The sequence below is a fragment of the Orbicella faveolata genome, unplaced genomic scaffold, assembly GCF_042242905.1.
Source record: "Orbicella faveolata isolate gen_17 unplaced genomic scaffold, um_ofav_v1 contig_14, whole genome shotgun sequence".
Lineage (NCBI taxonomy): Eukaryota > Metazoa > Cnidaria > Anthozoa > Scleractinia > Merulinidae > Orbicella > Orbicella faveolata.
In genome coordinates, this window is record NW_028301541.1 from 12,394,750 (window position 1) to 12,418,593 (window position 23,844).

Below are 23,844 nucleotides of genomic sequence, written 5' to 3' on the forward strand. Positions count from 1 at the left end.
TGTGGTTTGGTGGAACAAGGGTTTCATATTACGTACCTTTCTGAAAAAAATAAAAGTATCCAGTTACAAAGTTGGCACAAAGAGCTAAATTGTCACGTTTGTTCAACGTAGCCTCCTTTGATATTGGTTATCCATGTTATGGTCAATTGACACCTGTCAAAACAAGGTATCTGCCGACCAGTATCACATGACCATATTGGTGGCTCAAGTTTAGAATTTATCGAGGCCACATGCGTTTTGAAGTTGACGGCTGACCGTTAGTGCTGGTTTTCTATTGGATTGCAGGCTCATGTGAGGTTAACTTGTTGTAAACGGGGCCCAGGATGTTGGGAAGCCGGTTAACACTAACCCAGGATTAAAAGTTAACAGAAGTATAAATATTTCTTGTATACAAATGTTTTTCACTACTTTTGTTTGTGTATTTTGAGATTATTCAAACTCAAAACAGAAAGGCAAACAACATATAGAAAACGTCATTGCAAAGTTACAAAACTCAAATTAAAATTCTCACTTAACTTGGGTTATCTTATTCAGGGCTTAATCGGAGCTCCTCTTTTAGGCTTGGCTAAACGAGTGTATATATTTTAATTAACATTTTAATGTAGTAGTATACATGACCCCAAAAGCTTTGTGGCTTTGTACATGTAGATTCTTATGGTGTTGAAATAAAGGTTTTATGTTTATATGTTTATGTTATGATTGACGAGTTTAATTTTTAATCAAGTGTAACGCATGTAGGGAAAATGTCACGCAAGTTTGAATCCTAGCTACCGGCCGTTTATGCGAACTGAAGGGATTTAGACTTACCTGTTGTTGAGTGACTCAGTTGGAGAAACTTGAGTAATATATTGCCACTAAATCCATTCGAAATGGTTCATCACAATCAAATCAATAAAGAAACAACTGTTCTCTGACATTACAAGCAAACTCCTTGGTTGAGGACATAGATTGCGAGCAGTCTCTCTTTAGCTCGAAAATTGGGGAAGAACGCAAAGAAGAATGCAACTCACGCAAGCTGTGGGTCGTAAGTGTGCGAGCGTGATATGCGAAGCTGCAAGTTGCCTGCGTTACTCACGGCTCACGGCTTTGCTGCTTGCCACTTGCATGTCACACTCACAGTCACACTTGTTTTGCTTTCTTCATTGTGTTCTTTCCCACAGATTTTCAAGCAAAAGAGAGACTGCTTGTAGTCTATTGAGGACATCAAGATCAACAATGTTTAGTTGCTCTCATGAAGTCTATGAGCCTCTAGAAGAATGATCTTGTTGATGGGATGTTCCAGGACTGTGGACTTGGTTATTCAGCATGACTCTCCTCACAAGTCCGTTCCTCTTGTTTGGTGTTAGTTCCAGGATGCAACTTAGGAGCCACAAGTTTTCTACCATGAGTACAATGTCTCCAGTTCCAAAGTTACACCTTTATCTTTGCAGTGATTGCCTTCTCACTTTTAGCAACTAAACTCCCAGATACTGACTCTTGAAAACAAACTCCAACCGAATGGAATAAAAGTAAGCATAAGCTCACAACTACAAAATGTGGACCTATTTTTAAATTTGATAAGAAATTTAATGAGGTTAAAAATATGTTGTAGTGTATTTGTTTTGTCTCACATGTTGTATTTTAATTGGTGATTAGGTCTACCACAGCCCAAACTGTCTCCAGTATTTGAGGAGTTAAGTATTGCAAATGGTTTCTACACTTCCAAAGATTTTTTGCCTGTAGTATCCATGGGAAGCAAGGCTGGTAAGTCAACATTCATATATATTTGTTTTCTGGCAAATTTGTGAAATTCTAACTTTAAATAGTTTCAAACATTCTTTTTTTTTTGCATAATCAATACATGGAATAATCTGCCAAAAGAAATAGCTGAGGCAGATAATTTGAACACTTTTAAAAACAGACTTAGATGTTATCTTATGAATGTTCAAAGCATAGGTTAAAGTTTTCCATCATGGAATACTTTTGTATTTTTAAACAGATGCAAATTATTTATGATTTTAAATCAGATGTAAACTATTCATGTTTTTAATTTACAATTATATTTATTTCTTAATAATATTGTAAGGAAAAAAAACTAGAAAGGGACAACCTATTATTTCCTCTTCACTTTTTCTTTAAAATTGTGAATTAACAGTTGTTGTTATTTTTATTGTTACTATCATTATTATTATTATTTCTATTATTATATTATTATTATAATTATTAATTTATTATTATTATTAAACACTAAATTAGCTCAGCTGCTCTCAGTAGTTATGGAATTGATTCTTTTTCTCTTTGGTTAACATAATTGCTTTGGACACCTGTCCTTTATAGCCACATAAGGCGTAAGAGAGTTATTTTTTTGTGATTTAAAAGCCTCTGGAAGTGGCAGCATTCAGTGGACTGAATAATGAATAAAAAGTAGACTATAAAACAAATAAAGAGGTACTAAAATTCCTCTTGCCTGTTTGGAGAGTCCCCTATTTCCTGAAATGTGTTAATGCTTCTGGCTTTGTTAGGGTTATCATTTATGGCATGCAATACTCATTATGCTGTAGGCATGACTTGTTCCTGTAAGACAAGGTTACCAGAACTGTTTGGAAATGTTATTGTTCTTGGGTGTGGAGACACTGCCTTTGACTGTTGCACATCAGCTCTTCGATGTGGTGCTCGAAAAGTATTTGTCATATTTAGGAAAGGATTCACTAACATTAGAGCAGTTCCAGAAGAGGTTGGTGTGTAAACTTTATTCTTAAGCAATTATTGTGAAAGTTATAGTAACAGTTTTCAAGAAATTATTCGCCTTTTCTGGGAGGTTTCAAATGAGATTTTACTGTCACACCAGTAAAATATAGTTAATGGAGTGGGACGTACATTCTGAATGAGCCGTTCATGGCGCCATCACTTTCTATAGAGCTATTGAACAGTTATATTCCAAAGGTCAGTAAACTGTAAGCTTTATTGTAGCTAAACCTAAAACATTGTAACTTTGTTACCTTCTGAACGTTATAACGTATCATAACATTGGTGCAAAGCATTAAAGCACTATTCTTGTTTAAGATGTTACATGTGCTAGGGTAAGCTGTTTGGTAGTACAGCTTTTTCTACTGGCTTACAAGCAGATGAACATCTCCATATAAAAGCTCGGACAACTGTTCAGAGTCCATTTTGAGCTCGTCTAAGCAATGTAGCTATTACTTATTGTAAATCTATCGTTTAATTTTCCCTCCCTCCCTCCCTTTGGAGACGAGGTTGGTCATGTATTCCTGCATAATAAACAAAGAGTCACTCCTGTGCTGTGCGGTTAAGTCTGCACAGCGACTTCCCCCAAGCTTGTTGTTTTTTCATCGCCTTTGAACATCGCTTGTTAACCGATACTCTTGTCCGATCCAGCACGTGCTGTCTTTCATTCAGCTTGTAGTGCTGGGGAGATAAGTGAGGTTGTTTTGTCATGCTATTGCCGGAAGTTACATGGGCTAACCAAACGCAAGGCAGTGTTCCCCCATTAACACCATCACGAGTTGTTTGTATTTGAGTAATAGCTCTGGTTCAATTGCAAGTCTCCACGGTTAACTTACTTTCACTAGGAACAACGACATTAATTGCATATTTTACATTCTTGTGTAGACTGTAGAGAAATAATTATGATATTGTTTAGGGAAGCTATACAAAGCAGCTTATTTTATACAAAGACTCAGAGGCAGGGGGTAAGGATTCCTTAAACAAAAGATTACGTATACTTCATGTATAAAGCTGCATGAGAAACTAATCTAGGGTGTTGAGTGTGTCCTATAATCCTATAACAAATCCTGTATTTTTGGTATCCTATAGTTCTGCAAAATGTCCTATAAACTCCTATATTTAGGCATGTGAAGCACTTAAAACTAGAGAAAGAAATCATTTGAAGAAAAATTAGTTCTTGTTTAAGCTGACCAAACTGACAAAATCTTTTTATTAATTTTTTTTATCAAAGACTAGTGAGCAGCCCAAAGGATCGAGACTTTTTGTAGTTGGAAGCTTTTTGTTCTTTCTCTCCAATGTGTTTAGTTCATAGCTGAGGCTCACCGGCTTGGTTCTTGTCATACCATTAGTGCTATAATCAAATGGCCCCACAATGTAACACAAAATAACATTACCTATGTATCAAGGCTTCTCTTGAAACGTCTCTTGACAGCGTGTTTCGGTTATTATTCACTGAATATTATTAAGGCATTTCTTGTAACATCTCTTGACAGCATGTTTCAGTTATTATTCACTGAGTATTATCAAGGCTTTTCTTGTAACGTCTCGTGACAGCATGTTTCAGTTATTACTATTCACTTCCATGGGAAGTTTAACTTTGGCACATCAATGCACCACATATATGCTGTTCAATGGTAGTAGTATCACTGAAGAAGTCTCGGGTAGAGATGAAATGTTTCAGAAAGAAATATTAATGAAAAACTGACAACTACAAGAAGTTTTACATGATGCTCACTAGCCTTTGTTAAGAAAATTAAAAAATTAAAAGAAATTAAAGAAATTCAAAAAAGAAGTGGAATGCAAAAAAAAAATGACAAGAGCTAACTGAGAAGCTACAGTATTGTGCAAAAGTAATGCAAGCGAAATGGGTGAATTTCATTCTTTGTTCCTGCGACTTTTCGATGAAAGTTTGCACGAAACTTCGAGTGAAATTTCACAGCGTATTGAGCGATAATTCGCTTGAACAAAGGGCGATTTTTCTTTGAAGTTTCGTTAAGCTAAAGAAAATTTGTGAGCACGAACGATAGTTCGCTAGGCAGCACACGAAATTTCGCAATGCATTGAACGGCAGTTCAGCAGCGCAATTTTCTTTCAGCGACTGATACGAGCAAACTGTCGTGTAACTTACAAGCGATAAATATGTAAATATGTGCTGATAAGTTGTTTGTAAATACGTGCCGGTTTGCAGTCATCGATCACCAATTATGGGGATAACATTTTATCTACGAAAAATATGTTACTAAAATCTTACTCACCTAAAGTTTGGGAAAGGCTTTCAAGCAGCTTCACTTGCTCAAGTTCAGCTCAGGCCCAGTTTCATATGCAGACAATTAGAATACCCTGAACCACATTATGAAGACAATGAGCTCAGTTCATTCCACAAACAAAACAAAAACATCTCCAGTTCTGTGTACTTACGCTGCTTAAGTAAACAGTCGCAAACAATTTGTGAGGGTTTTTCAATCTGAACACACGTGCATGTTTGCGAATCCAAGTGTTGTTTATTTCCATCCCAAATTACCTTCATCCCAGTCCCCTCGCAATTGTTTATTAAAGTTTTTCGAAAACCCTGGAAAGTTTTTTGGGCCTGCAAAGCCAGTTTTAGATAATCTGTACCTAAAAACTGAGAGGTGTATATGCCTGAAACTTCTCGTATGAAGAGAACCTCTGTTCATATTAAGAATATGCGAATAAAACAGTGCTGTAATCATAGGGTTTGAGATTTTGCTATGGCTTTCCAGCCAAGTGTGAAAACTTCTCAGACCTTCAAGAAATGGGCCCCTGGCCCAAGTTGTTCAAAGGCTGGATGACATTATCCACCTTTCAAACAACCCCTGAACTGACGTCACTGGGTGCTGCTTTAAGTCCTCAAACAGTTCACAATTATTTCGTTCCATTTTCGTCGCCTTAATAAAAATCATTGGCACTCTAACTTATAGGGATATACAGATATGGATGACTGCGCCAACGATCCGTTTCCAAAATTTATTACGAGTTTTAACATTTAATATGAAAATTCAAATATTGCGGCATAACGAGAATATTACATATATCACAGAAAAACTAGAGAACTGATGTGTGACCTTCTAATATTGTGAGATCTCGGATGAACTGACAATAAGCGGTCTGCTGCAGAGTCCAGCCCTGCTGTTGGCAAGATCTCCATATGGTGAACGAACTCACAGCAATCCCACATTTTGCTAGCATCTTCTGAATCTGTTGGCTTATAGTCTCATCATTTTTTCGCATCTGTTGATCTATAAATGCTTTTGCATCCACAGACAACTTTGTTGGTCTTCCCAAGCGCGGTAGATTCACCATGGAACCAGTAATTTTTAGTTTCTTGATGATTCGAGAGACGCTGGCGTGGCCTACTACTGCTTACTAGTAAACCTTTGTTCTTCGATAACCTGAATATTCGAGCTTGTGAAGGAGCTTGATTCGAGTTCTCGTATAATTTGAAACTTAAGGCATGATGACTGACCATCAAGGTCCATTAAATATTGAATGTAAAGTGAATGAGTGAATGATTTCAGGTTTAAGTTACATAAACATGAACGGTCGCTATGGCAGCAAACTGGCATGGAGACAAGGGCCTGGCGTGAGAAAAATTACGTGGTTCTACATGCTCTGGCGTGTTGGTAAGTGTATAACATAGTGATTAAGTACAATTGCATTTATTTATCGGAACTGTGGTGGTTTGGGGTTTTGGATCAAGTCAGCAATTTAGTATTCCTTCTGAAATAACTAGGTGAATTTCATAGCTAACATTTCGTCAAGCTGTGATGCTATTTCGGCAGATTAATGGTTTCTTTCCTATGCAATGATTGGAAAGGTCATTTGTATATTTCACTTAGCAAACTGTGTTTTGAAAACGCCCTTGGCCTATTGATAAACAATAGATCGAATTTTCAGGAGGAGCGCATTTAATCGTTCGAAAAATTGCAGCGACTTTTCGGGAGGAGCGAATTATCACTCGAAAATTCACGGTGAATCATTACGCAAAGTGAATTAGCATTCAAAAAATTGTGCAGATCAAAACAATAGGTGTCACAAAAATGCGGAGAAATTTGATGGAAATATTGTTTTAAGTGAAATTTCTTCAAAGAGCCCCGAAAAGCAGGAATTTCGTCAAAATTTGTTTGCGTTACTTTTGCACAATACTGTATAGTATAGTGTTTCTAGAATCGATAAATGGCAATGGTTTTTTACTTAGCAGTGCCAAAATACTAGTAGGCAAGGTCAAAGTAAACATTTTTGTGACATCAAAACCTACCTGGCTCTCTTCATTTTATGTTACATTTTCAGTTTTTCTCTTTTTTTACTATGCTACACATGTTGAAAATTTTGTCAGCTCTTGGAAAACAGTAAAATAGTTAATAGATACACTGGGCACGTGAGCTGACACTCTGGTCGTTTCTTTCTCCTATATTTTCAATGTTTTGGTTAAATTTGTCCTTTAATACTGTTGTTCCTTGTGAAAGTAAGTTAACCGTGGAGACTTGCAATTGAACCAGAGCTATTAATCAAATACAAACAACTTGTGATGGCGTTAATGGGGGAACACTGCCTTGCGTTTGGTTAGCCCATGTGACTTCCGGCGATAGCGTGACAAAACAACTGCACATATCTCCCCAGCACTACGAGCTGAATGACAGACAGCACATGCTGGATCGGACAAGAGTATTGGTTAGCAAGCGATGCTCAAAGGTGATGAAAAAACAACAAGCTTGGGGGAAGTCGCTGCGTACTCTTAACCGCACTACACAGGACTGACCCTTTGTTTATTATACAGGAGTACATGACCGACCTTGTCTCCAAAGGGAGGGAGGGAGGGAAAAATTAAATGATGGATTTTCAATAAGTAATAGCTACGTTGCTTAGATGAACTCAAAATGGACTCTGAACAGTTGTCCAAGCTTTTATATGGAGATGTTCATCTGCTGGTAAACCAGTAGAAAAGACTGTACTACCAAACAGCTTACCCTAGCACGTGTAACATCTTAAACATGAATGATGCTTTAATGCTTTGCACCAATGCCATCGTTCGTTATAACATTCTGAAGGTAACAAAGCTACAATGTTTTAGGTTTAGCCACAATAAAGCTTACATTTTGCTGACCTTTGGAATATAACTGTTCAATAGCTCTATAGAAAGTGATGCCACCATGAACGGCTCATTGAGAACGTATGTCATGCTGCATTAACTATATTTTACTGGCGTGACAGTAAAATCTCATATGATTTTGAAGAGAATTGTCCTTTAATTTAATCCTATAAAAATTTATGTGTGCCCAAAAGCACTTGACAATCTGTTAATCTTGAATTATCCTGAGTAACTTGTTTTAAATGGTACTGCATTTCACAATTTCTATTAGTTAAAAACCTTCTAGTGGACCGGTCAGTGTCAATCGAAGTTGTTCATGTGCATTATCTTGACACAGATCCTTTCATAGCTCCAGTCTTGTGAGTTTCATGCTCTGTCTCCTTCAGCCCTGCTTTAAATGTAATAACATGGAATTCATTGCATGCCACTAATAAATAAATATAGCTATTACATGAAGTTTTTTTTAATTGAATACAGATGCAGTTGGCTGTTGAAGAGAAGTGTGAGTTCTTGCCTTTTCTTTCACCAAAAAAGGTATTTATATTTTATTATTATTTTTTAGTAGGTAACATTTCCATCTGTTCTGTGGACCAGTAGAATGACAAATAGCCAGTTACAGCAAGATCTTTCCAACATCCTTGTACATTTCCATTGGAAACCCCTTTGGTGTCACTTGTCACAGAAATGAGATTTACACTGAGATAAAGATTAAGGGGCAGGATCTTTCCAACTTCATTAAGTTGTTATAGAGAGACCTTGACCCTGACCAGGAGCCAGATGTATTTGAGTTTAGCCTTGCCGTCCTCAGAAAGAATGGAGTTGTAGTTTGTTTCCCAGGAGAATGCTTGATGAAATCAATACTGGTGCTACTGCGACACCCCATAAGTCAACATATATGGACAACTCTACTGACAGCATTGATGACAATGATGAAGGAGTGGAGCTCTACTGTCAACTTTAAGTGCTGTGCAGAGCTTCCTGTATATGCAAAAGAGAAGGCAGATCTCTAATAACCCAAAAGGTATTAAAATGATTCCCACAGAAAAACAGCTGCTACAGAGATCGTGATTAACAGTGGCTAAGATCCAATAACAATGGCATATGGATTACGTGAAACAGTGAAGTGTAAACATGGAAGAGTGATCACTGTTGCCATTTCTCCAGTTTCTTCAGAAATTCAGGCAACTAAAAGCTGAAAGTGTCCTTCAAAAAGAACATTTTTGACTTGCTAGAATCTGTATGTCTGTCCATTATTGTCGGGGAGATACTGCATGTACTTCAGAAGATGTGAACAAGAGGCTACAACTGGGACAATGACATTCAAGATGAAAATTGATTTGAGCAGATAAAGTCAGAAAAAGGTGTAGATTACTTGCTGTCTACAAAACAGTGTTAAGTCAAACCTCATTTCCCCTTCAGATCAAGTTAGCCAAGTGTTCCTTATGGTGAGCCAACCTGGCAACCAAAATGCCAGAGATGAAAGCCACCAAGAGTTTTTACAATGCCACTGTCTGCATATCTCCTGACATATATTCTTTACAAAGAAACTGTTGACATAACTGGCTACAGTCCTCCAATCCTTGTAAGAGATAGTGAAAAGCACAGGAGTTAATTTCATGAATACAGACAACGTGGATGACAGAATAGCTCTTGATGCTAAATGCCAGACCCAGGTGGATTAAGGTGACGGAGGACACATAAGGAGATGTACTACCTTGCACTGGAGCTCAGTCTCCCTGGAAGACTCAAGCTCCGAATGCAAATCATAGACAATCACCCTGGAACGGATGGTTATACCAAGGTAACCAAAGCTCAACACAGAACCAGGACAGTAGCTAGGCCAATGCATAAATTGGTGCCATTACAAGAACTGCGTTATTGTTCTTGAACACGTTTGACTTTACCATTGGAAATACTCGGACTATTTAACATGTCTGCTGCCTCAGAGAGCTTTCTGTTATCTGTTCATTCACCACCCAAAAACCACAGAGGTTAACTACTCAGTTCCCAGCAATTTAGTATGCCGCCACCGCAATGTATATACTAGACAGTATAGTTTGCTTTGAATATTTTTAGTGTTTTATGACAAGTTAAAATTAGAATCTTGTGATAAAATAAAATATTTAGATAAAAGTGTTAAGAAATATGTCTAAAGAGGTTTTTTTCTGGTCATTTAGGTCCATGTTAAAGATGGAACAATTTTTGCACTGGAATTTTACAAGACAGAACAGGTTTGTCATCACTGTTGTGCAGAACTACAATGTACAATGGGCGACAATAGTGTTAAGACACTTTGCAGTGAAATTTGATTTTCGAGTGTCTTGGAAACATTTCCCCCCTCCCTCCCTCCATACAATGTTGATTTTTCTATTTCTTAGACTGCACAGACTACAGCGCATACACAACATTGAATTGGGGGACAGGGCATGTCAAAGAATTAATGTTAGAAGCAAATAAAATAGAGTAAGTGCTCAAATATCAAAAGGCATCATTTTCTAAAAGTATCTCAACTATTTTATCGTCCATTGTCTGGAGTCTATTTGTGTAAACTGTGGCGATTTCCATTATTATTTCCAAGTTCTAACAAGTTTATTTTTACAATAGCCACCAAACTGTGTGGTTCAGAGTGAATTGTGACTAAAGAAAAAGTGACAAGTGTTTTTTCTCACAAAAATTCTGAAACAAAGATGAAACCTGGTCTATTCCGTTAATAAATTGATCCATATTTAGCTGTCAAGGTGGTGTGTATCGCCACTTTTTCACTTTTAGCGCATTCAAAGAGTGTCTATCGCTTTCATTCAATGCAATTCTCACCATGACACAAGGTTTTCTCTGTTCAGTTGTAATATTTGACGAAAAAAACAGAAATTGTACCATTCTCTGGCAATGATCTCTCTGTCTGACCTCAATACAGTGGTTTAGTATTGCAGGTGACCTCATAATGACGTCACAGTAGCGTCTGCATATCATTTTGAAAGCGGCATTGTACTAAGCACGTAAAATTTGATATCAACTGAGAGTAGCTGGTAGAACATAGAGCATAGACTGGCTTAGAGGGTTGATGGTAGATGGTAGATCGTAGAACGAAGATTGAAGAGAGTAGTTGGTAGAACATAGAGAGTAGAATGTAGATGGTAGAATATAATTATAGCGCAGAGGGTAAACTCAATAAAGAATTGTACATTGAAAAGATTATTAAAATACTGTAAACTGTAATAACAGTTCAATAACACTTAAATAATACATGAGATAATAAAGAAAGCCAATAAATTTCAATTACAAAAATTACAGCATTGCAGATGATCGAGAAACTCACACTTGTAACCCAATATTTTTTATCTATCTACTCGTTTTTTAAGTCTCTAAGCTGGTGTAGAGCGTAGTAAAAAATTCTTGAAGATAGAGCGTAGAGCCTAGATTGTGGAACATGGAGTGTAAGAGCTTTAAGAGCCGATTCCTGTAAATACTGAGAATGAGATGGCAGTCGTGAAACTTTGGATTTCTTCATATTTTGCCCAAATAACCTCTATAGTGAGTTGTTTTCAAAGATACCATTGAAAGGTCCTGAAGCGCTTTAGGTTTTTCGAAATTGAGGATAGTCCGAAAATCGCCATTTTAGCTGCCTGCCGCTGCTGAAAATGGCCGAAAATTATACATTTTCTTTTTGCTTGTACAAATCAACATGATGATATCTATCAATGTACTTTGGGTAGCTCATAGTGCATGTCTTGCTGTTTCTAAAGCATGAATTTGATTAGCAAAAGCTCCTAGTGTTATAATATTTTCGGCCAATACAAGTACCTTGATTGAAGCTCATGAGCGAAAGGGCTAATTTCAGCTAATTTCAATACCATCAAAAGCCCACTGGTAAATTGAATTTGAAGTCGAAACTAAAATTTTCTGAAAGCCCATACTCCATATCATGTTGTGTGAAAGTCTCTTTTGTGGCCTGAAAAAAGTACCCTGTCCAGAGCAATAAACGTGTGGTACATTTTGAGAAATTCGTCATTCGTGAAACCAACATGGAACTCGGAAAGCTACCTCCATCAAGAACAAAAATAAGTGAATGGAAGCCTTTTTCGTCAATAAAGATGCTTGCAATCTGCTTTGTTTTTCCTTTTAGATTGACCACATGATTAACTTTGGCAAGCATTTGCAGTTAAATGAAAAAAGACACTGCTTTTGGTACATTGTAATGTTATGCAAATTTATTGCTATCACCAGCATGTGCATATCGCCCAAAACTGATTTTACTTCCACCTACTGTATGTTTCTTTGGAAGGTTACAACTGTAGCACCCATTATTCGTTCAATATTGGCAGTTTTATGCGGAAGACCCACAGCCGAAAAAAAAAAATTGAAACGTGAAACTTGAGTAATCAATCAATTGATTACAGTTGCATCCAACTTGTTGGATGTAAATATTCGAGCACAACCATTTCATGTAAACAGGCACACTATACTTTAAAAATAACCATCTCATCACAGCATTTCTTGAAATCCTGGTCTGAGACCAGGTAATGATAACAAAGCGTGAGCAGTTGGCAAAACCTCATGATCAACTGTCGCAGAGTTGTGGCATAAATATTATGACAAGATAATTCGACCGTTGCATTTCTTACCCGTGTGCTTGCAATTCTAATATAATGGGTACAATTGCCCCTGTTTTTTTACCACCAGATTTATAGATGAATTGTTCGTTTCCTATTACCTAATATGGCACATACCTCTGAATAAAACACATACTGTGACATCATTTTGCTTCGAATGTTCCAACAGTCATCCGCCACTTGCAAAGTGTATAAAGCAGCAAGACAGAAAACCAGAAGTGTTTTTTCGCCAACCGCACTACTCTTTCCAGATTTCTTCCTTACAAAGTTTCCAGACTTTGCTCCCTTTCAAAATTCCATGACTTCACTGTTCTGTTAGCCAGTCCGAATAACTGTCATGGTGTTAGTTGAGTAAGTAGTTGACTTTTGTTTGGTGGTCCTTGCTCAGAAAAATCGGCAAATGTGGATTGCTTGACAAACACATGACAAGTGAGTGAAGATGGCGGTGAGTGAATCCAAACTGTTTGCTCGTGCCAGTAAGGTAGTTTGCATTGTCAGCCTAACTAAACATTTTTGGACGAAATTGGAAGATGTAGGGGGGAAGGGGGTGTTGTTTAATTCTGCAAAAGGACAGAACTCTACGAATCACAGAGCCGCGGGTCCTGCTATCACGGCATGTCTACGTAGATTAATGGAAAGTATTGCTGGGTTCACAAAAGTTGTACAACAAACCTTTCCTCTTTATCTTTAAAATACATGTTTGTCGTTTGTGCTTTTTTAATAGAAATGCACTGTTGATAGTGCTGGGATACAAAAAGAGCATAAGAAGCCTAGAGGGCATCAGATTTTAGATACGTGGTGTGCGTTTACATACATATTCACCCCTGTTGCTTTCTGCTAAACTATATAAACTATGATATGGGCACTTTCCATTCGACCAAAAATTCTGAAATTTTTGAAACAGGCATGAATAGTAGGGCAATTTCCTGGGAAAGGTTCCAGCAAATACAGAAATTTTTGGTTGAATAGAAAGCGCCCATATATATACCTCCTTAGCCAGGAATTTGGTAGCAGAAAAATCGGACAGTCAGAGGAGCTAAAATTTTCCTTTATTTTACCTTGAGAATTCACAATTATGGACAAAGTGAACTTCTACATCTATAATTAGGCGGTGTAAAATAGTTAGCATTATGTATTGTAGCCTTATTTTACACATTTTAGAGGCAAAAGTAAGAGCGAATGTATGGACTGTCCACCAGGATGAAAAAATGTGTCTGTTGTAGAGAGGAGTCCACTGTGCAGAGGTGACCATTAGTGGAGGTTCGGCTGTATAGCCTATGTAGTTTTAAAAAAGAAAGTAACAAAAGTGAATATGTATGTAAATAGACCAATTTCGATATATTAAAATTAAGCCTAAAACAATAGACCCCAGTACAAGGCTCTGGGGAATAACTACAGAGTTTGTGGGGTTTATTCCCCAAAGCCTCGTGCTGAGGTCTATTGTGTTAGGCTGAATTTTAATATATCGAAATTAGTCTATTCTCAACACGTACCCATTTAAGACTAGTGCCCCCTAGGCCTCCTTTTCCATCCCAGTCATTTCCCTGGTGCATTTCTATACCAAAAGCACAAACAATGTACCTGTGTTTTAAAGTTGAATAGGAAGGGTGTGGTTTTGTATTAATGGTAATAAAGTCGAAACTTTCTACAACATTCACGTTGGGAACAGAGGAAAGTGGTTTTTATGGAACAGTATCTGTAGGGGTGAAGTGCGACACCGATATTTTCTTGGGATTCACGATTTTTATCTTAAGAAAAATGCTCAGTGTAACATGTAAATACGTAACACAATCAAAATATATCGATAAGACAGAAACCAAACAGAAATAGAGACCAATGATGCGCGGTATAGATCAAGTTTCATGACCATGTCCAATAAAAAATGGGATTTTGTAGACAGGGTTCGTCAGTTGTTGATTAACTGGCCATTTCAGAGAAGTTATCTTGGCAGTTGGGACGTGTTTTAGTGGCTGTTGCCATTGTGTAGAGGTGGCCATTCTAGAGAGGTTAAAATAAGAGTGACCATCCGCCAGTACAAAAAAAGTGGCTGTTGCAGAGAGGTGGCCATTTCTGTAGAGGTAGCTGATAGTGGAGGTTCGACTGTACTTTCCATTTTTTCACACAGATGTAGAAGAAAACACCCTGCCTACACGAGGGGAGCAAGGAACAGTTTTGATTCCCTGTCCACGTCCCTGGCAAGGCGGGCAGACTCCCATTTAAAAATGACAGGGGTGCTTTTCCTACCTTTTAGGGGTTAAAAATGAAGTTCAAGTAGCCTTAAGGGTGTTTATCCTCAAAAGGTCCACAGCGGGAGCTTTTGGGATGCCTTTTAGGGTACTGATCTGAAAAGAAATATGACAGGAGATAATGTGTTATTTAAGAATTGGTATCTCTTAGGAGAGAAAAAATTTCAAGTCACACCCACAAAACAGGATCTTGGTACCTCATAAGGGTTCCTTTCAAAATTTCCACGAGCACCCCCGTCCCCCTCCTCTCGTGATCTAGATGGCCATCTTCACTCACTTTGCAAAATGTCATATGTTCACGATTGTTGCGCAATCCACATTTGCCGAGTTGTCTGAACTACAACCACCAAACAAAGTCAAGTACTCAACTAACACCATGACAGTTATTCGGACTGTCCAACAGAACGGCAAAGTCTTGGAACTTTACAAGAGAGCAAAGTCTAGAAACTTTGTAATAAAGAAATCTGGACAGCATAGTGCGATTCACTAAGAAACATTTGTGGTTTTCTGTTTTGCTGCTCATGTTTTGCAATTGGCGGATGACTGTTAGAACACTCCAAGCAAAATGATGTCACAGTATGTGTTTTATTCAGTGGTATGTGCCATATTACATGATAGGAAATGAACGATTCATCTATAAATCTGGTGGTAAAGACAGGGGCAATTGTACCCATTATATTAGAATTGCAAGCACTTGGATAAGAAATACAACGGTCGAATTATCTTGCCGTATTATGCCACAACTTTGTGACAGTTGATCATGAGGTTTCGCCAACTGCTCACGCTTTGTTATCATTACCTGGTCTCAGACCAGGATTTCAAGAAATGCTGCAATGAGACAGTTATTTTTAAAGTAGAGTGTGCCTCAAGCATATGAATCACATGGTAATTGGCCGAGTATTATGTCCACTGAACATATAGGGCTGAACTCACACACGACCGCTCTCATGTGGCTTTGATAGCTCAGTTGGTAGAGCATTACACCGATAACGCAAAGGTTGTGGGTTCGAATCCCGTTCAGAGCCTGAAAATTTTTTCAGGTCATTTTTCCAGTAGTGTTATGGCTGCATTTGCATCTTTCATTCTTTAGAGTGTGCCTGTTTACATGAAATGGATGTGCTCGAATATTTACGCCAAACATGATGGATGCAACTGTATTCGATTGATTACTCAAGTTTCACGTTTCAAAATTTTTTTTTCAAGTCAGGTTCGGCTGTGAGTCTTCCACAAAAATTAAAACTGCCAATATTGAACGAATAATGGGTGCTACAGTTGTAACCTTCCAAAAGAAACATACAGTAGGCGGAAGTAAAATCAGTTTTGGGCGATACACACGTGCCGGTGATTGAAATAAATTTGCATAACATTACAATGTACCAAAAGCAGTGTCTATATTTTATTTAATTGCAAATGTTTTCCAAAGTTAATCATGTGGTCAATCTAAAAGGGGAAAAAAACAGATTGCAAGCATCTTTATTGACGAAAAAGGCTTCCATTCGCTTATTTTTGTTCTTGATGAAGGTAGCTTTACGAGTTCCATGTTGGTTTCACGGATGACGAATTTCTCAAAATGTACCACATCTTTATTGCTCTAGACAGGGTACTTTTTTCAGGCTGCAAAAGAGACTCACACAACGTAATATGGAGTATGGACTTTCAGAAAATTTTAGTTTCGACTTCAAATTCAATGTACCAGTGGGCTTTTGATGGTATTGAAATTAGCTGAAATTAGCCCTTTCGTTCATGAGTTTCGATCAAGGTGCTTGTATCGGCCGAAAATATTGTAACACTTGGAGCTTTTGCTAATCAAATTCATGCTTTAGAAACAGCAAGACATGCACTATGAGCTACCCAAAGTATATTGATAGATATCAGCGCATTGACCTGTACGAGGGAAAGGAAAATGCACAATTTTCGGCCATTTTCAGCGGCGGCAGGCAGCTAAAATGGTGATTTTTGGACTTTCCTTGATTTTGATAAAACTAAAATGCTTCAGGACCTTTGAATGGTATTTTCGAAAACAACTAACTATAGAGGTTATTTGGGCAAAATATGAAGAAATCTGACTGTCATCTCATTTTCGGTATTTACAGGAATTGGCTCTTAAGAGCGTAGTGTGTTGACCATAGATGGAAGAAACTATAGCTCAGAGAGTAGAGCATAGTCAGGGTAAACTCAATACAGAATTGTAAATGGAAAACAATTATTAAAACACTGTGGTCCGTAATAACACTCAACATCCCTGAGCGATGTAATATTTGCTACCATAACTATACGCCACACACCTCTACGGTGTATGCATATCTGAGAGAAATGGAGCTTAAACATTCAAAACACTACCATAGAGTCGTAGAGCTCGACGAAAATTTCTATGCCTAATCGAGTTTCATAAAAATGGGCTGGGTTTATCATTTTGGCAAATGTCTCTTTCACCACGGTAGACTGTATCTAGTGAGTGTGATCGACATTTTCCCGAGGTAAATTTCCCTTGCTAGATTTCCATTATTTATACATCAGAAAGATCACATAAAGTGACATTCAACACATGCTCCATTTACATTTGACATCAACTCATGACTCCAAATGAAAAATTGTTGTCTTTCACACATTTCTTTCATGCCATTTCTAGAATGATTTACTTTGACACTGTAACTGAATTGCTAGACATTTTTTACCATAATATGTCAAACCACTGCATGTAGTTATGTGTAACTGCTGGTTAACATGGTATACTAAAATACAAGTGTTAATTGTTCTGCAGCATGCTCTACCAATGGTACATGTAAATGCCATTGACTGTGGTATGTGTAACAGCTAGTATTGCTATAGGTCAATCTAGATAGGAGGTTAAGTTTTTTTGTTTTTAGTTGGAGGATGGCACATGGATTGAAGATGAGGACCAGACACTTAAGATAAAGGCAAACTTTGTCATTTCAGCTTTTGGCTCTACACTTAGTGACAGCGATGGTAAGAGTTAAAACCTCACACTGTGATTGGAAACTGTATGCATCCAGCATGTTTCAGCAAATAATAATAATAATAATAATAAAAAACAAATAAGAGGAGTGTTTATTGTGGCAAAAACTAGAGCTAAGCTTTACAAAATGCTATAATATTTACATAATTTGATGTCTGTTAAACCTGTAAAACATGTTTCCGTATCTAGTCATGATATCATGGTTACTACAACTAATACTAATACTACTATCATCATCATAACATTAATTAACATATTCCATACAAATTGGTATATACAAGGTAAAAGTAAGTAAAAGAAATAAACTATTAAAACCTATTTCAACAGTGTTTACATAATGGCTCCCTCCTGGGTTTCAACGTCAATATCGGTATATTACAAGGTAAAAGTAAATAAAAGAAATAAACTATTAAAACCTATTTCAACAGTGTTTACATAATGGCTCCCTCCTGGGTTTCAACGTCAATATCAATGTTCTTAAAGTCACAAAAGGCTTTCTTTCTAGCTCTTGAACCTCTTAGGCAGATCAGTGCAGATCTTAGTAAAGCGAAGGATGTCCTTGCTCTTATCCAGGAGATTGTTTTAGCATAATGTTCTCCTTTCTTGATGGAGATCAGCTGCGCCAGTCTGGAATGGTATTGCAAGCACTCGTTTCCCATGCCGCCTGTTGACGTGAAAATAAGGGGTGTAAAAGTTTCTTGTTCGATATCCAAGACCCTCCTCGCGTAAAGGCGCTTCTTCTCGTTCTCATGATTGCGGTATATCTGTTGGAGCTCTAGGTCCCTATATGAATCAGCATTAGGGTGACAAACCCTCACGTCAAAGAATGCTGATCGTTGGTTCTCCCAGAACCTGCGCGCATGAATATCCAATCTCGCATCTGGAGCTTGATTAGAACATCTTCCCAGCTGTTCACCCGAGATGTCTTGCAGGACAGGCTCAATCTCAACATCGGTGCAAACCATATTCAGGAGTTCGGCTTCTAAGTCCCTCAGCTCATTGTGACGTTGGGTAATGAACCCACCTCTCTTGCATATCATTGCGTGGTCCACTGTATGCATCACTGCATACACAGGTGCAGGGGATATCAACCGGCCAATCGTAGCGCAGTTTGATTGCATCGCAGAACTCTCTCTTATTTAGATTGAAACCCATTTCACGAAGGGGGAGTACCGTCAGCCAAACAGATGACCCTTTTTCCGCAGCAAGGTCAAGTGCCCGTTGGACTTTCTGTGGGGCTACCCCTCTGATATACTCTGCCCTGTCTTGGAGCACCGTTGCTCTCTCACTCCTCATTGCCTGTTGTAGTGGCTTGACCAAAGAATCATCCGGCATCTGATGGGATTGAGCCATGATCTGTTGGACCAGCGGGATGGTAACTTTGACGGAGGAGGATTGCTCAAGATTTGCGTCAAGATACGGGTTTGTCATGCCAAGCCCCCCTAGACGGACTGGCAGTGCTAGAATGTCCCTGTCCAGCCGAGTGCACCTATGCTCCGTAATTGCAGGGATGAGCACCTTAGATATGGCATTCTCCAAAGGCTCCAATAATTCTTGAATATCAGGCAAAGTTCTCAAAAAATAGGTCCATCGGTGCTTGAGGCCAAAGGTGTAAGCAGCATAACACGCTTGAGGCTGAGAAAGAGCAAACTCTGCCAGCTTGGTAATCTCGCTGACCCAGTTGGTCACCTTCTCGCTAACGTATTCCTCTAGATATTCCCGTGAACCTATCACCGCACCCAGATGTTTTTGTCCCTCTACCGTCACATTGTCAGCCGTGTCCTTGAACATTTCTTTCACGCTTGCCTCTTTATCGCAGTGCTGGTAGCCGATCTCTTTCCTCCCCATTTACAACTCTCATGATCCTATTGTAGATCTCGTTTTCCTCATCTGTGAGTCCTTCTGTGTCCCTACTCATGCTTTGCTGACTTGCACCTACATCCGCCTCATTATACGTGTTTCCCTTGCTTGCCAATTGAGTCTCATTGTCTGTTTCTGTTACCAATTCACTGGTCAAATGAGTAGATCCACTTCCTTCATCACAGACTACTCCTCTACTATCCACTTCTCTCAGTTCCTCGATCTCCATATCAGACAACCAACCATTTACTTTAATAGCTCTTGCTTTTACGGCTTCTGTATTCTATGCAGTTCGTCCAGAGTGAGCATTTCTTCATTAATGGTGTTGTATACAAGTCAGCATCATCGATAGAGTAAATATGCTCTAAAATTTGATTGATGGATAGACAAATTAGCATCCAAGAGACTGTGTAGATCTACTTTTCGCGAGAGAAATTTACTGTCCAATCATGTCAAACACGAGCCATGTCAAACAGGCATAGTGGCTGGTGATGTATGTATAATCTTGTTTTTGTTACAGAGATGAGATACGTAAACAACTGGAATCAAAACTTGAAATCGATATTCATTGTACCTGTCAACAATCATTTTGAATATTTCTGCATTGCTAGTGAAATGAACACAAACAATTGCCAAGATAGGAATAGAATATGGTGATTTCTGTTTCCAAGAAACACACATGAATAATGATAGTTCTGGATCAAGTCGATTCGTTCTTATTTTCAAAAAACAAAACAAGAACAAACTGCTAGAGTCCAGAACTATCATTATTCATGTGTGTTAACTGCTCGCGACTGTTGTTCTAGAAAAAAATCCCAGTTGAATAAGCCGGCTGCCTTAGCATAAAGCGACCATGACGTGTCAAGGTTTTCTTCTGATGTGATAGAGATGTTTTACGGCCCTATCTCACATGAAGAGAACACAAGGCTTCAGCCCCTTATAAGGGCCAGCAGGAATTTTGATTTTCAGTTGGTAAGAACCAACTTCAATGAATGGCTTCATGTATGGAAAATGGTAGTTCCAGAAGCCTATAAATTCAAAGCAGACCTTCTGAAATTCACACAAAAAACGAGAGAAAGAGTCGAAAAAGTGATAGAGAATGAAATTAAAACCCTAAAAAGTATCAAAATGCAGTTCGGGCTCAATGTTAAGTTTTCGATAACAAGAGATTGTGTAAATCAAGAAATTGAACATTATTTCAAACAGAGAGACCCCTTGGTTTTCAACAGAAACAACGCAGCAACAGTAAATAGCATATTTTGCCAATTCATTGATGAAGCCAAAGGTGAAATAGAAGCCTGGTCTCAAAGAAGCTCAGGCTGGGTGGTAAAAGCCGTTGTGGAAGCGTTCATCAATGTCGCCCAATACCAACCATTTCATGGAGGCAGCTACATACTGCCACCCAAAAAGCTAGAAAACAAAAAAGCGATTATCAACGTTAAAAACCGAGACAACCAGTGCTTGAGATGGCCCCTGCGTGTGGCATTATTTCCACCAAGAGATGGTATGAACGTGTCAAGACCGTCAAGATATCCCACAGAAGACGGGTTGAATTTTACAGGAATAAACTTCCCAACGCCCATATCAGAGATAAAAAAGCTAGAATAGCAAAATCCGCACCTGGCCAGAAACGTGTTTGGCTGGGAAAAAGACAGCGTGATTGTGCATAGGCTCAGTGAAAAAGAGGGAAGCGTCCCGAGAATCAACTTGATGCTTATACAGGACAAAGAAAAATCGCACCATACTTTCGTGAGAAGGTTGAGCATGCTGCTACACGGCCAAAGCAAGCACGTCGGCATAAAACATTTCTGCGAATGCTGTATGCACGGCTACACGACGGCAGAGCTGCTGGAAAGGCACAAACCTGAATGCATGGGGCAGCTGAAAAGGCCAACGAGGACAGAGCTGCCCAAAGTGGGTGAAAACAAGGTAAAGTTCAAGATCCACAACAAGCAGATGACAGCGCCGTTCGTGGTGTACGCTGACTTCAAATCGTTGATAAGGAAGATCCACAACTGTTCAAAAAAAGGTCAGGTAACGATTAAAACAGAGGTCCACGAGCTTCGCGGTTTTTCATACATAATCGTGAAAAGCAACGGCCAGATGCATGGTCCGTATGTGTACCGTGGGAGAGATGCGGTGTACAGCTTTTTGGCAAGTCTTCAGTACCATGAAAAGCTGATGAGGGCCAAGCTGGCTGACAAAAAGCCGATCGTTATGACGCCAGAGGACTGGCGTAAATTCAAAAGCGTGACCGAATGCCACAACTGCAACGAAAGCCTAGTAAAGACAGAGTTTAGAGACTCAATAAATGCGTTCAACCTGAACTCCGGCAAGTACCACAGCCAAAGCCACAAAAGGTGCTATTGCCAGGTCATGAAGGGGTTCGTGGGGCCTTTGAGAGAGAGAAAGCCTAAAGGCTACGATAGCAAAGACTGCATATTTTGCAAAAAGCCGCTGTTAGTGAAAAACTACAAAGATGTTGAGAAAGACCACTGCCACATCACAGGAAAATATCGGGGGGCTGCCCACAATGCTTGCAACCTGAAGCTCCGCATAAAACCTAAAACGGTGGCGATACCAGTGGTCTTCCACAACCTGAAGGGCTACGATGGACACCTGCTGATGCAGGCCACAGCGTGGGTGCAGGGAGAGACAAGCTGCATTCCGAACAACCCAGAGAAATACATCTCCTTTTCGCTTGGAAACCCGAGGTTCGTAGACAGCCTGAATTTCATGATGAGCAGCCTAGACGTGCTGGTAAATGGCAGCACACCACAAGACATGAAAATAACAAAAAATTGTGAAGACAGTGAGAAGAGAAAGCTGCTCCTGAAGAAAGGGATTTACCTGTACGAGTACATGGACAGCTTTGAAAGGTTCACCGAGACAGAACTCCCGCCCAAAGAAGAGTTCTCCTCGAAGTTGGCCGGGAAAGGGATAACCGACGAAGAGTACACCCACGCAAAAAAAGACTGGGCTGAGTTTGGATGCAAAACTCTTGGCGACTATCACGATCTGTACGTGAAAACCGACGTCGTGCTACTAGCAGACGTATTTGAAAACTTCCAAAAAGTCTGCATGGGAAAGTAGAGGCTAGACCCAGCTCATTATTACGCAGCCCCTGGTCTGAGCTGGGATGCACTGCTGAAAAAGACCAGGGTCGAGCTGGAGCTTTTGACAGACCTGGACCTGTTCATTGAAAAAGACATGCGGGGCGGCATCTCCATGGGAAGCAAGTGGTATGCAAAGGCCAACAACCCACGGGCCACCGACTACGACCCAACCAAGCCGAACAAATTAATCATGTACTTTGACGCGAACAATCTGTACGGCTGGGCCACGAGCCTGCCGCTGCCCAAAGGAGGCTTCAAGTGGAAGAGAGTGATGCCCACCGAAGAGCAAATCATGAAGCTGAAAGAAAACTCTCGGATAGGATGGATCTTAGAGGTGGATTTGGAGTACCCGGAGGAGCACCACGAATCCCACAACAGCTACCCGCTCGCGCCAGAGAAAAAGGCGATCGGGGTGGAGCAGATGTCAAAGTATCAAAAAAGAATGATGGATGATTGGGGCTGGACTTCCCGAAAAGCGAGAAACTGGTGCTCACACTGGAGGATAAAAGCACTGAAGTACGTCGTTCATTTCAAGAATCTGCAGTTTTACCTCAGACAGGGAATGCATTTGAAAAATGTCTACTGGGTAATTGAGTTTGACCAGGAGCGGTGGATGGAGCCCTACATCAGGATGAACACGGAGTTCAGGAAAGAAGCGAAGAGCAATTTTGAGACCAACTTTTACAAACTGATGAACAACTCGGTGTTCGGCAAAACGATGGGAAACTTGAGAAACCACGTTGACGTGAAGATCGTCTGGAGCTGGGAGACTGACAAGATCCGCCGCCTGGTGGCCAGCCCCTTGTATTCAAGGTCTGAGATATTTGGAAACAACCTGTTGTGCATCCACATGCACAAAATGCGGCTGCTTTTAGACAAGCTGATCTATACCTGACAATGATAATCTTAGAACACAGGCTAAAACTATTCCGGAACACACAAAAAGAATCTGGAATGAACTAATAAGTATACGATAAACCAATCACAGATTGCTAACTCATTAAGTTGACTTCACTGTACTGAATAAGTATTTACCAACCAATCAGGAAGTAGGATGAAGACAGGTCACCAAATTTGAACTCAATGAGTAGAAGTACGACTTCTTTAGTACAAAATAAACCCAATCAGTACGATTGTGAACTTAAAAAGTCTGCCAAGAGCAAATCAAAAGCTAACATTCAGAATGAAGCGTTCGTGTTCAGCT

The 23,844-nt window shown here is 39.3% G+C and overlaps 2 protein-coding genes and 1 pseudogene across 3 annotated transcripts in view; 2 read left to right on the forward strand and 1 right to left on the reverse strand.

The window, feature by feature from the left end:
• LOC110055154 (dihydropyrimidine dehydrogenase [NADP(+)]-like) overlaps positions 1 to 23,844 on the forward strand; it is a 234,894-nt gene that overhangs the window by 118,652 nt on the left and 92,398 nt on the right. For both annotated transcript variants that reach the window (XM_089286667.1, XM_089286668.1), the window contains 5 exons: positions 1,636 to 1,743; positions 2,541 to 2,713; positions 8,309 to 8,365; positions 10,009 to 10,062; positions 17,555 to 17,654. In XM_089286667.1, coding sequence (XP_089142793.1) covers positions 1,636 to 1,743; positions 2,541 to 2,713; positions 8,309 to 8,365; positions 10,009 to 10,062; positions 17,555 to 17,654 — 492 coding nt within the window. The remainder of the gene's footprint in view (positions 1 to 1,635; positions 1,744 to 2,540; positions 2,714 to 8,308; positions 8,366 to 10,008; positions 10,063 to 17,554; positions 17,655 to 23,844) is intronic.
• Positions 17,909 to 18,713, reverse strand: LOC149114043 (uncharacterized). Its single transcript, XM_089286671.1, has one exon. The coding sequence runs from the start codon at positions 18,702 to 18,704 to the stop codon at positions 18,096 to 18,098; it is 609 nt and encodes a 202-aa protein (XP_089142797.1). The 5' UTR covers positions 18,705 to 18,713; the 3' UTR covers positions 17,909 to 18,095.
• LOC149114044 (uncharacterized) lies at positions 20,413 to 23,083 on the forward strand (annotated as a pseudogene).